At 35.7% G+C, this 14566-nt stretch overlaps 1 protein-coding gene across 1 annotated transcript; it reads left to right on the top strand.

Moving 5' to 3' along the window:
• The first annotated feature begins 9276 nt into the window (after positions 1 to 9276).
• On the top strand, positions 9277 to 14327 carry LOC145560067 (uncharacterized). The gene is made up of 4 exons (XM_081621322.1): positions 9277 to 9546; positions 11310 to 12371; positions 12463 to 12500; positions 13324 to 14327. The coding sequence occupies exons 1-4, from the start codon at positions 9400 to 9402 to the stop codon at positions 14156 to 14158; spliced, it is 2082 nt and encodes a 693-aa protein (XP_081477448.1). The 5' UTR covers positions 9277 to 9399; the 3' UTR covers positions 14159 to 14327.
• The last annotated feature ends 239 nt before the right edge of the window (positions 14328 to 14566 follow it).

Here is a 14566-nt window from a genome sequence, read left to right as displayed (position 1 = left end):
AGCTCATTTAACATGCACCATAAAAAACTTCTTCCTTTTTGTGCCTTTCTTTTTCGGGAGAAAGTCGGTACCCTCCACAAAAATGACGGAAAAATTTTGAATTTTTTCTTTTTCGCATTTTGAGTCAAGCACATCACAATACAATGCACATACAAGTCATGAGTCACACGTGTCAACTCACCTTGGGTCAACCTCAAGTCACTCAGTCACATTTAGCCAACCTCAAGTCAATGAGTCAAGCAACACTAAGTCTTAGGTCGACCCTAAAGAAAGATAAGCAAAGTCCTATAGTCCAAAATATAAATGCAGGTGCATCCCAACAAGCAAGAACATTCCCAGATTTTTTACAAAAAACCACAAATATGACACATGAGATTCTTCCAAGATGAGAGGAGCTACATAGATTAGTAAATTAGAGATGAAGAGCTTTAATTTACAAAAGATTTGAGCGGATTTAGTTGAAAGGAAATGACCAAGTTCAAAGTTCGGAGCGAAACCGAGCAACGAACAGCAGCAACAAGAGCAAAATAAGGAAGACCCGAATCCAGCGCCAGACGACAAGGATGTCGCCTGGCGACAACGTATGTCGACCGGAGATAGAGCAAAATTGCAGTGACAGTAATTTCCAGTGCGCGCCGGTGCGGCGACAGGATACATGACCCTCATAAGTGACTATGTGGACCTTATGCAACAATTTCGGGTTCCTTGGTACGCCAGTTAGCCACTATAAGCAATTTGATCGACATGATTAAGTAATCGGCTCGATTACAATCACAATAGGTGATCGACCTGATGAAAGATCGTCTCACTTAGCTTAAAGCGCCTAAACATTGGCTCATCGCAAAGGCACCGACATAATGGTTCACAAGCAGCAGAAGGAACCGACATAATGGTTCACAAGCAGCAAAAATGTGCCGACGAATTGGCACCGCAGAAATTACAGAAAATAAAATTCGCAACAACAAAGTTCAAGCGAGCTTTAAGATCGACAAGCGTTGGTCTTCGGTAATTTTCTTTGGAACATTATCGTAACAACTGAGGATGACTTCAAGAAAAGTTATCTTCGACAGCGTTCCCTAGGATATGAAAGGTTGTCAAAAAGTCGAGGATGGTTTCAAGAGAAGTTATCTTCGACGACGTTCGCTAAGATTGTGGAAGTTGTCATTAAGATTTGAGAAGATAGCACGAGATGGGCGGTGTTCGACAACATTCGCTAAGATTGTGGAGGTTGTCACCAAGATTTGAGAAGATAGCACGAGATGGGCGGTCTTCGACAACATTCGCTAAGATTGTGGAGGTTGTCACCAAGATTTGAGAAGATAGCACGAGATGGGCGGTCTTTGACAGCATTCGCTAAGATTGTGGAGGTTGTCGCCAAGATTTGAGAAGATAGCACGAGATGGGCGGTCTTCGACGGCATTCGCTAAGATTATGGAGGTTGTCACCAAGATTTGAGAAGAGCGGTTCGTGATGAGGCGATCTTCGATGACTTTTGCTATGATTGGGAAGGTTGTCACTATGATTCAAAGAAAAGGCTCAAGATGTAGCAGCATTGGTCGACGACGTTCCCTAACTTGCGGAGGGTTGCCACAAACAACTAGAGGTGATTTCAAGCGAAGTTACCTTCGATCATGTTCCCTAGCTTGCAGAAGATGGTCACAAGGCGGTAGAAGATCGTTTCAAGCGAGGCAATATTCGATAGTGTTCTCTAGCTTGCAGAATACTATCACAGCGGAAATTGGAGGCAGTTACAATTGTAGCATTCTTCAGGTGGTATCCCCTAGCTTGAGGAAGATCATCACAACAAATCGGTTACCTTCAGAGACGTGTGCTTGACGGTGCAAGATACGTGTTTCTTAACTCTCTTATCTGTTTAACTAACGCTAGTTTGCAGGTATCGGCGTTACAAGAATGATTCCGGATCGCAAACCGTTCTGAATCATTCTCCGTCTCTATCGATACTTTGACTTTTGTTTTCGAAACTTGCGTTTCTCCAAACTCAGTCAAAGTGGGGGCTTCTGTAGACACCCAAATGTGTCTCCCCAAAACCAAACCCAGTGATGAATACCTTTCATGTCATTTGATTATCGAACGAGGTGAAAGTGTGAAAATTCTAGTGATGAAGATGTTTTTATTAAAATATCTCTTCTTTTTGTTTTTGAAAACATTTCTTTTCTTACCCTATTTATGAAAAACGTACATTCCAATAAAGCTTGGTCCATGATATGGGTCCAATAATAGTGTAGTTGGATGGGGCTTGGAAAGACCTTTCCAACAATATATTATAAGCCCAATATTGATGAATAATGAGGAAGTTATGGCCAAAATACTAAACTGGGCCCGGTTTGGTTCTTACATACGGCCCAATGATCTAGTGGAGGGCCTATTATTAATTATCATTACTAAAGATATTAGAATTGATTATAGTCTTCTAGAATACTTTAGAAGGTTCTCTTAAATCCTAATGGAGTTAGGATTGATAATTATGTTTCAAAGAGTTTGAAATTGAATAAAACTACTCCTTTTCAAGAAAGAAAATTTAAGTAAGAAAATTTAGTGTTTCATATTCAGGGGCCGTTTGGTTCGCACAGTGGAATCGGAATGGAATTGAGAAAGGGTATCAAAGAGAATGGAATGAATCCCTTTCCATTTAGCATGTTGTTTGTTTTATAAAAAATACAAGGGAATCACCTCCACCATAGTACCACTTCATCCACCATAGCACCACCACATCCACCATAGCAACACTCTTTTTCTTCAATTCCTAGCCACCCTACAGTTCAACCATCACCTCTCCGCCCCTCAACCTCCTTCCTCCGACCTCGCCGCCCCTCACCCTCCTTCCTCCGACCTCGCCGCCCCTCACCCTCCGTTCTCTGACCTTCATTTACCCGGGAAACTTACCCCCCACCCACGTATAACCCTTAAAAACCTTCCCCCTCCCCTTAAAATCGTCGGTCGCCCCTCCCCCCACCCTCGAAACCCTAGCGGCTAGGGTTTCGAGGGTGGGGGGAGGGGCAACTGACGGTTTTAAGGGAAGGGGGAGGGTTTTTTAGGGTTATTCGAGGGTGGAGGGACATTTTTTCGAGGAGGGGATATGTTTCCGAGTGGAAGGGGTGGGTGGGGGATCGGGAGGTGCGCCGTGTTCCGGAGAAGGGCGTGGGAGGTGCGGCGCTTACCGCGGAGGGGCAGCGCTGGCTGGGGGAGGGGTGGCATGGTGGCTGAGTGGTGGTTGTGCTGTAGAAGGTTGCTAGCTAGGGTGGATATGGTGGTGGGTATGGTGGCTAGGGAAAGGGAATGGAAAATTCTAGGGGGGTTGGGGAATCACTTTAGAGGAAAGGTAAAGTCAATAATGAAAGAGGGTAAAAGGAATGATTGATAGTAACAAACAAACAACAACAAAGGGAATGGGGCATGTTCATTCCCTTTCCCTTTTATTATTACCCCCAACCAAACGGCCCCTCAATATAATAAATTAAATTTAAACTAATTAGTGTTCATTACATTAACAATAAGATAGTTTTTTCATCTCCTAAACTTAAATATAACTTAAACCAATGTGTCATTTCATCCCTACAATATCTATGTATATATACTTAACTAAATTCACAACACCAACACTTTTTAAGAAAAATAACCTAAGTAACAATTCGTGCATCGAACGGGTCAAAAGACTAGTTACACTTAAAAAAAATACACATTAGCCTTGGAAAACCACACATCCGGCCGTAATAACTAGCAAGTCCACACTACGTCACGTGCAACGCGCGCGTTAGGCAACCCTAGTGTGTGTGTGTGTGTGTGTGTATATATATATATATATATATACATATATATATATATATATATATATATATATATATACATATATATATATATATATACATATATATATATATATATATAAGGAAAACATCATCTGGCTCGTCGCAAACCATGAATGTATCTCCACCTCCAATTGGTGGGTCAGGAGGTCTGCTATCCCTAAATAAGGATTCTCCATCTGATCGGATGCACATATGATCTTTTCTGGGGGAATTTGAAGAAGGATCGGGGAAGGGAGTGGCAGAGACATGGCTTAGGGAGGGGGAATCTTGTGAGGCAGCAAGGAGGTCGTCCAATGTTGCTTGAGTTGGCTTACTGCTAGCTTGTTTTTGTGCTTGGAAAGTAGCTGTGTGTGTGGGACTATTGACGTCTTGAGTTAAAGGGGAATTAGGATCTTCTGAAGAGATATTAGTGATATCTCTAAGGCAATTTTTATTCTGAATATTCTGTTTTTTAGGATCTTTCCCCTTTTTTTTGTTGAAGCAATCTTTTGGCCTTTATTTTCGGGATAAGATCCCACCTTAAAGGGGATATTTTTTCCTTGAGCGGAATTATCTTGCGAAGATTTTGCCAAATCAATTGTCTCAAATAAAATCGAATTTGAATTCAAATTGCCAGCTTCCAAGAAATCATCAGAATTAATTCCTTCCTTATCTTTCTCATGATTTCCCTCTCCTAATATGGAAAATCTCGATCCTTGTTGACCTGCTCTTTGACTACCCACTGGCTCAATCGGGCCTGGGTTGGGGATAGGCCCATGGTGCTGCTTGGTACCATCCGGAGGTTTCTCTGTCCTTAGGGCACGCTTTCTTGGTGGTGGTTTCTTCACCATCATCCAAGAGCCAAAATCATTCACTTCGACGCTTAGAGAAACCTGACCATGATCATGTGCAGGTATCAAAGCTTCCTCTCCTTCCATATTTTGATTGCTGTGAGTAGGACATTTATCTACCTGGTGGCCTATTTTGCCACATCTAAAGCATATGAGACGGAGACCTTCATACTGGACCTTCCACATTTTTCCCTTTAACCAGAATTTTGATAACAAGGGCTTGGATAAATCCAATTCAACACTTAATCTAGTAAATTGCCCCCTTTGTGCCATAGCAGTGTTATCATCAATTCGGATCACCTTCCCAATTTTGCTACCAATTTCAGTCAGGAATTCCTTATCGAAATATTCGACTGATAGGTTGGGGATACGGACCCAAGCAGTGAGATACCTTAAAGGTGCCTCATAAAGGATGAAGTTGGGTATCCATTTCCTGATGGTTAGATAGTTATCATCCAGAAGCCATGGCCCTTGGGTGAGCACGTGGTTATAGTCATCAACACTGGAGAAACGAGCAATGAAGTAGTCATGGCCAATGTCAGTAAGAATTAGGCCACCCTTTAATTCCCATTTTTTCTTCAGCCTTTTCATCAAGGCCATATAGCCAATCTTTCTATTAAACATTTTGATGATAAGAGTGTGTTTTCAAGGTTTTCGCATTCTCTTTTCCTCCTCCTTGGTGAGCAAGATGATTGGGCAAAGGGGATCATCCTGGACATCATCTGGTGGTTCATCATCATCAGAGAAATCTTCTTCATCATCTTGAATATCAGATTGGAAATTCCCCTGCAAGTGGTCAGACCTCACCCTATCTCTGAAGGAGAAGGAATTTGGCTGGAATTGGGGTGCAGGCTCAGCATGATTCACTTGATTATTGGTTGAATCAATGTTAGTTGATAGTTGAGTAATTTTCCTTTTTGATTTTTTGTTAGATCGAACGAGTTGGTCTCGTTCTTCCAGGGAAGAGCCTTGGTTAAGGGCGTTTTCTAAGAGAGAATTGAGAGTTAATTTTTTCGGAGACATTTTTTTTTTAGTTTTATGTTTCATTACATATTAAATGCTTGTATAGTTGTATACTATCCTCATATATCTTTAACATTGAAAGATTTTTATAGGGTAGACAATTTTTTTTACAAAATTACTTAAGAGAATAGAATTTTAGATTTTCTGTTTGTAATAATGGTTAGTATTTAACCTCCTATAACAACTTCACCCTTTATGTACTCAAATTATATCAACTACAAGTACGTACTCTTATAATAGATGATCAAGAAGCTTATTTGGTTAAGACAAACATTAAAAAAAAAAATCGGATGTACGATAAAATATTGTACATCCGTTATAAAGTTACCATAAAATGAGCACAAGTTACTCCTGAAATGAATAAAAGTTACCCCTAATATGCATAAAAGTAACCCAATACAAATAAAAATTATCTACATTTTATTAGTAAAAAAATCACATTTTAAATGACTAAAAATCAATTATTAGTGATTGAATGTAATTAAATTACTTATATAAACTTTTCTTGTTGTCTATTCATATAGAAATGGTATTAGGTTTAAAGTTACCCAAAAATAGGCAAAAAAGTACTCTAAAATTAGCTAAAAATTATCCTTATACTACCCGATGTACACTAATATTAGTGTAAACCGGGTGTATACAAAAAAAATTTCTTTGGTCAATTGTTAAAGTGTGATATTCATGATCATAATTACATTATGTAATTTTTTTTTTTGAAACAATTTTACATTATGTAATTAGTTATTTTATAAAGTCAAACAATACCGCTTTCTACTAGTGCATAAAGAATAAATCTTACCACAATCGTTAGGTTTGAGGATCAAACTCAATTAAGTATTATAGTAGTAATGCCTACGAAATGATAACTTTCTACATTATATCCTTTAGATTTTAAAGGAAGATACATCAAGATATTTGATGATTAATTTGATGATACTTCGGTCAAGCCATTTTAAAATCTAAGACCAAATATCAATCAAGTTTAATTTATTTACATTAAAATTCAAGTGATTCACCAATATAACAACTACTACTACAAAAAAAAAAAATAATTAAATTTAAAAAAAAATAAATTAAAAATTACAAGTACATTCACCACATAAAGGACAAATAAAACAAGAAATTAGGATATATAAAAGGTCCTTTTCCTAAATTCTCTAAAGGAGAAAAAAAAACAAAACTATGCAATACCATTGATACATTAAGACTCACTTTATAGTTAGTTTATATTTCATCAACATTTTTAGCTAAACATAGTTCCCTAAGACTACCCATTAAGAAAAAAAAACAAAAAAACAAAACAAAATGTAGCCTTTTACATCTTTCAATGTAAGCTCTTATAAAAAAGGGTAAACTAACATCAATTCACATATAACCCCTTACATTCATTCAATTCTTCTTTATTCAACCATAACCTCAACAATGTCAAGTAAGGAGAAAGGTAAGCTCCCTGCTCAAACAAAGCCACAATCATCAGGAAGGCTCGCATTAATGGAAGAAATAGTGAACACACTTGCGCAACAAATTGAAGAACTAGAGCAACAACTACAGCACTTTCAAGCAACCATTTCAACAGATGAAAGACAATAACCTCCAAAGAAGCGTCGTTTCATGCGTGAGCTGAGCTCCTCGGTAAACAATGACCTCGAAGGGTTTAGTTCGGACTCCACAAGTGCAGCAAAGCAGTGACCCAAACTACAATGGCGATGATGATACCTCGTCTTCCAACAACACCATAACATACCAAGACATCTTCAATGACTCATCTGAAAAAGAATACTTAGGCAGCAGCAGTAATGAAACAAAAATCAGCGACTCCGACTACTAGATCGACAATTAGCAACTACCTAAAACTATGCTAATGTATGGCAGACTTAGCAATTGGAATTATGTCAACGTATTATGCTAATGTATGGCCGACTCATGCAATTGGTATTTTCATATTAGTAATCAAGTTGTATTATGTCAACGTATGACAAATTTAATGAAATTGCTATCTTTATGTTATTATTATTATTATTATTATTATTATTATTATTATTATTATTATTATTTATATTCAGGTTAGTAATCAAATTGTATTCTTAATTAGAAAACATGGTTAGTTCATCCTTTAAGACAGTTTAAACAGCAATGTCAAACTCCTAAAAGGAAAAGAAAACAAACAGAGGACTTTCATGGTCAAATAGCAACTAAATAAAGTAAGAACAACTCAGCATTAGCCAAAACCAAATGTAAAAAAATTAAGCAAGAAATCAAGTGAAAACTTATGAGAACCCAAGTTATTAAGCCACATTAGAATTTTGGGCCTTTATAAACTAAAAAAGGAATCATGGTAGCCCAAGCCATTTTTAAGCCACAAAAAAAATCTTGGGCCTTTAAACCAGTTTTACAAGGGTATATAACAACTACAAAATAGTCCATAACTTCAACAATTATCTAGCTATATATATATAGTTCAAAATAAATACTCAAGTAAACCAACTTAGTTAATACTCTTATACTTCCTCCGTTTTTATTTTATTGCACCATTAGGACTTTTACACTATTCACTTAATCGTCTTTGACTAACATTTGTGATTTATCCATTAGGAAAAATATAGTCATGTCGGATCTAATTAGATTCGTCTCAAAATCATTTTTTTAAATATCAAATTTTTATAATTTTACAAAAGTATAATTGAAGATATTAATAGCTAAAGTAATGCATTGACAAGCGTGAAATCCCTCATGGTGTAATAAAAAAGAACGGAGAAAGTACATATATTATAATTTAATTTTATGTAAAAACATGTACAATCACTTATTTTAGTTTACTTCTATTAACAACATATACATTCACTCATAAATCTGTATTTATTCATAATCTATATCTATATCTATACTTCTATACTTAGTATTTAAAACAAAAACCACAAATCTATACTAAGCCATATGTCACCATAATCACTCATATGTCACATGTCACCTAACTTAATCTTTTCTTTTTAAATTTCTACTAGTGTGTGTCCCGGGCTTTATCCCGGGTGATACTTTGAATAATTTCATTTTTATATTAGAAGCTTTAAAAGACTTATTAATTTATTTAACTTGGGTAAATTAGAATACAATGACATTAATAATTTATTTTGGATTTTTTTGGTTTTCAGTCTACATTCTAATACATGTATCTATTTATACTACCTCTGCTTCGCATTATTACTTGCAACAAACGAATATTTTATATCTCACAAATAATACCCCTTTGTTGCGAGTAATGCGAAGCGGAGGTAGTATATAAATTTGGATTAATTAAGCATGAATAAATTCTAGCTAAGATGGTGATGCATTTGGTTTTCATTCAATGAGGTTTGGGGTTCAAATCTCTTTGTATGCATTTTTAATTAAGATCATCGATGATACAAATTTAAGTAAGAAAATTGAGTGTTTCATATTCAATATAATAAATTAAAGTTAAACTAATTAGTGTTCATTACATTAACAATAAGATAGTTTTTCACACTTTCTAAGAAAAATAACCTAAGTAACAATCCGTGCATCGAACGGGTCAAAAGACTAGTTACACTCAAAAATAATACACATTAGCCTTGGAAAACCACACATACTAGGGTTGCCCGACACGCGCGTTGCACGTGACGTAGTGTGAACTTGCTAGATAAAAGGAAAGCATCATATGTAGGAACAATATCATATATAGGAGTAGGATTAGATTAAAATAGATGGCTGAGATTAAAACAATAAACAAAACCCAAAACCCCCTTCTCCTCTTTTTTTTTTTCTTTGTTCTCTTCCTCACACGATTTTTTCTCCACTCTTCCTCACAAGGTTTTCTCTCTCCTCACACGACCTCCCAAAATCAAACTACGGTACGTTTGTTTCGATTTTGTTCGCTGTTCTTTGATTTTTTATTTGTTCGATTTTGTTCAATTTTAGTTCGATTTTGTTCGGTTTTTGTTCGAATTTTAATCTGTTCAAAGTTGTTCAATTTTTGTATGATTTTGTTGGATTTTTTCAGTTTTTTTTTAGTTGATTTTTTCAATTTTTTTCCCATCGATTTTTCTCTGTTTTTTTTACTCAATTTTTTTTCTATTTTTCCTCCATATTTTCTCGATATTTTTCAATTCTTTTCCTCCATATTTTCTCTATTTTTCCTCCATATTTTCTCGACTTTTTTTTATTTTTAACTGATTTTCTTATATGAAGAATTAAGGAATTAAGGGTTTTTATGGAGGAGATTTTTTTTAGGGGTTTCGAGGGTAGGGGTTTGGTGGTTTAAGGGTGAAAGTTCGGTGATTTAGGGGGTAGGGGCAAGAAGGCTGATGTTGACGCTGGAGAGGGGGTCTTGGGTGGGGATGGGAGGGGCCCAGTGGCAGATCCACGATTTCGGACTAAGGGTAGCACTAAACGCACGCTAGAACAATAAAAGGGAAAAAACCAATATACACTTACGAACTTGAAACTCAAATTAAATTTAAGTTGGTAATAAATCATTAAAGTTAAAGTTTTTGCATAATGTATTGCGATTATGTATAAAATGTTACCATCAAATTTCAACCATCTTTACATTTTGCTATGAGTTATTAATTTATTATGGGTAAAATTATGGACACCAAAAAAAGGTGGGGAGAACTCATAGGAAGCTTTAATGACTTGCTTTGTATCGTTGAGGCAGGTTCTGTTTTCATGTAAATCATGCATTGTTTAATACTTAATTAATATTCAAATGAAGAGTATTTAGCAGGAAGTTTTTTTTATAAAATTATTTATTTATTTATTATTTTTTTCCTTCGGGGGTAGCACGTGCCCCCCGAGTTACAATGTAGATCCGAGCTGGTGGGGCTGGGGTGGTTTGTGGGTGGGGGGTTTCCTCGGTATTTTTTTACTTTTTTATGTGTCACTTAAACAAAAAAAAAAAATTAATTTTTTGATCGGTCACTTTGGACCATTTTGAGTGACTAACCCCCAAAGTTCGAATTATTTCAAAATAATTCAAAGTTGGGTTTATTTTGAGCAAAGGGCTAAAATTGGTGTATATATATATAAGTAGAAATAGAAAAGAGTAGAAATAACATTGTATAATATTATATCATAGAAGCTTCTATGTAAGGGGAAAAGTTCTTGAGAAGTTGCCACTTGTCCATAGTGGTTTCGGCTTTAGTAATTATGTGGTTAATTACTTGTAATGGCGAAGGATGTACATAACCATAACAATGTATAGATGAACAACAAAACGATGTAAATGAACAATGACCCAAATGATCATAAAGTATACTTTGTTAGAGCAAAACAAAGTGAGAATTAATTTTACAATTTTAATTCTATAAAAAGTGTTGTTTTACCGTATTCATACTATAGAAAGTATTGTTCATTCTAGGCCGTATTTTTTTAGTGATGAAAAGACTTGTATTATGCTAGGTCACATTTTTGGGCTTTGTTAATGAAGTGCACTATACACACTTGTCTATAAGGTTCTTGAATCATAATTTTGAGTCATTGATTATACTAATACTCTCTGGGTATGTTGACTTAAAATATCTCTCATACTTTGTGTCTAAGGGGTGCAAGTTAAAAAGAGAGATGTTATAATGAGTTGTTTGTCGACTTACATTGTAGCTTACTCATTCTTTAGATGGTAGCAATGCAAGAGGATAAATATGCTCGGCCTCAAGTTTCTTTCGTGAGGCAAGATCTGGATCCGTCATTTATAACTGGGGGCTGGGATTCACAAGGAACACAATTGTTTGAGTTACTTGCTGTGAGAGTGCACATGCGCCCGATCAAGGAAGTTACCGCTATGTCCTCGCTTTCACATCTTGAAGTATATGGCCGTATTGTACTCATCGATGAACTTGGTAACAAATTTTATCTATTTAAACGAAGAAAATCTAAGGCAAAGTCTGTTTTTCTACGTGATGACGCACATGACAGCACAGTAATTCTTCACAATTTTGATCTTGAAAGTCCTCGTTGTCTACCTAGTAAATTTTGCTTGAAATTTCATCTCAAAGATAAGCACCAAAATATCGTAATTGTTAATGACTGCAAACTAATAGATTGTACCCAATGGGTCACTTATGACAGAATCCATACCTTTTGCTTCCGCAGAGAACAAAAGTCGGAACAAGACTCTCATTGCCTACCTTCGGTTAGTGTGGACTATGCTGTATTTCGTTGTGCACTCTTGGCCTGTGTGTCTCTTGAACTTGTAGATACTGCTACTCGTATTGAAGGTAGAAATAATACAACTGATGGAAGTGATTTTGTACCGGCTAAAGTTTTTGGTAGGATTACTTCTACTAGTGAGACAAGTGATATGACATGTATTAGACGTTTGCTTTTTGATGAGACAGACAAGTTATTTTTTGAGGCTTCCAATAAGTTATCTACCTTTTCTGTCCCAAGTTATTCCTTGCTGGAGATCCAAGTAAACGTGGAGGTTGAGGGTGAAAGATTTTGCGATACGGTCAAGTTTAAACCATATTCATGGTCCGGTGGCCCTTATTGTGTAGATATTCATGGGAAATCATGTCGCATTCGAGTGTTTGCACATTTTGGTCTTGCAAGAGATATCCTTTCTGAATATCCAATGTATGAGTATTATGATGGTAAAAGAATGTCCAATGAAAGATCTGAAGATAAAAGGATCAACCGAAAGAGGTCAAGAGGCCTTACAATCCAAAAGGCAAACCAGGTTTGTGCAGCACATATACATTGTTGAATTGTGTACTCTATTTTGTATTAAACCTAACTTCTTTGTTTGTTTGTTTGTTTTTTTGTTACAGCAAGCACAGCTATTGGAAGCCTTGAATAATATTGAGTGGTAAACACATGTTAATTTTGAGTCACATGCTCTTTGCTTTTAGGAAAAAAAATACTCCATATTAGTCGTATTATGACCTTTTTGCAGTCTTTCATAAATATAATAATCTTTAAATTATCCCGAAATATAACGACCTTTAAATTATCCCGAAATATTACGACCTTTAAATTATCCTGAAATATTACGACCTTTAACCCTGATCTTCCATGAATTGATAAAAAAAATCGGTAACCTGTTTAAAAGGTTACCTTAAGACACGTGTCACATCATGATAGGTTAGAAATTTTTATTTTAATTTTTTTTTGTAAAAAATTGATTTTAAATTAAAAAATAAAGATAAAAAAAAAATATAAAATAAACCCCCTCCCCTTTGGTGGTAGAATGGTGTGTTTTATTTTATTTTTTTTATCATATCTATATTTTTATTATTAAAATCATAATTTTTAAATATGAAAATTGTAAATAAGAGTAGTTGACCAATTAAAAAGTGACACGTGTGGCCTTTTTAGTAGGTTAGTAACCGGTTACATCCTATTTATGGAAGATCAGGGTCAAAGGTCATAATATTATGAGATTATTAAGAAGTTTTATATTTATGGAAGACCGCTGAAGACAATTTTTCCTTGCTTTTATCAGCGAGGATTGTGTTATGTAGAACAACTTAATTGAACTGAAAATAAGCTGAAGAGAGCAGACCCTAAGTAAGATACATTTAGTTATATTTCCTATAACCATAGAAACATGTGTTTTGTGCTTTCTTTATATATATTTTTATACACATATATAAAGTTATAAGATATGTCATTTGTTTTCTCCGATCCAGGTATGTATCAGAGTCAAAAGATTGGATAGAAATGATGGAGATTTTCTCAATTTCTATTTTTTCTTATGGTGTGGATGGCCTTCGTTCAGGGGTGAAGGGAAAAATCCTTGTTTCAGATGAATACCAAGAATTTATTATCTTTGATGGATGCAAGGAGTCTGACATCTTACATTCTCATGAAACTAGTCTAAAATTAAAAGGCTCTCCAAGGTGTTACACTGGTGAAGATCTTTCAATAATCCTTAGGCTGGAGGATGGCAAGGGACGTAATATTTGTTCAGGGAGTGCGTGGTATAATTTCACCAATGTTGGTTTGTTCCTTAATACTCGAATTTGTTCAATTGTTTGTGGTATACATGGTTTTGCAGCTCTACATTATACAATGTTCAGCGATGCTATACAAGCTAAGTTAAGGTTTACATTGATGGCGTCGGGCTCATCATGTGGGAATTATAAGGTTTATGGGAGGATTAATACAAGGTACAGCAACTTTAGATACTTAACCCATTATGAGAAGAAGTACTATGAGAGTAGTTTGTTTGAAAAGGGTGAATCAGAGGTTGAGGAGGTAACCCTCGGTGAGATACCACTGTCAAAATCCGTGGTTGCTGTGCCACTAAACGCGTCACTCATTGTGTTAGCAAACTTGTGTGTGCTTTGTGATGAATTCCATGGACAGCTTGAGACCTTAGAGTATAAGCAAACATTTGAGCCAGAGAAGCCGAAATCCATGTATGATGAATTCCAAGGGTCGAATTATTGTCTACGAGTGTATGTGGATTGGACCCGGTTCCCTCCCTATGATCCCAGATATTGCAGCTTCATAGACGCATAATAATTATCATGTATTGTTTTCTCATTACAAGATTCACATGAGAAATGAGTAATATTATTTCTTCAATCTCCATCCCCATTTCAGCTGTACAACTATTTTAAGCTAACAATGTAAAATTTTATTTAATAACCACTAAAAACTGAAATTGCAATCAATCCCTTTTGCATGCCCCGGTTTACAATAATTTTATTGTACATCGAACATTTTGCGAAAAGTGACCTTTTTTTGTATAAAAGTGACCCTTTTTCTTCTACAAAAGTAACCATTTTTTTTTACAAAAGTGACCCTTTTGTTTCACAAAAGTGACCCCTTTTATTCACAAAAGTGACCATTTTTTTCACAAAAGTGACCTTTTTTTTCACAAAAGTGACCCCTTTTATTCACAAAAGTGACTCTTGTTTTCACAAA

This window comes from Chenopodium album, chromosome 9 (assembly GCF_948465745.1).
Source record: "Chenopodium album chromosome 9, dcCheAlbu1.1, whole genome shotgun sequence".
Taxonomy (NCBI): Eukaryota; Viridiplantae; Streptophyta; class Magnoliopsida; order Caryophyllales; family Amaranthaceae; genus Chenopodium; species Chenopodium album.
This window is presented reverse-complemented; position numbering and strand designations above follow the sequence as displayed.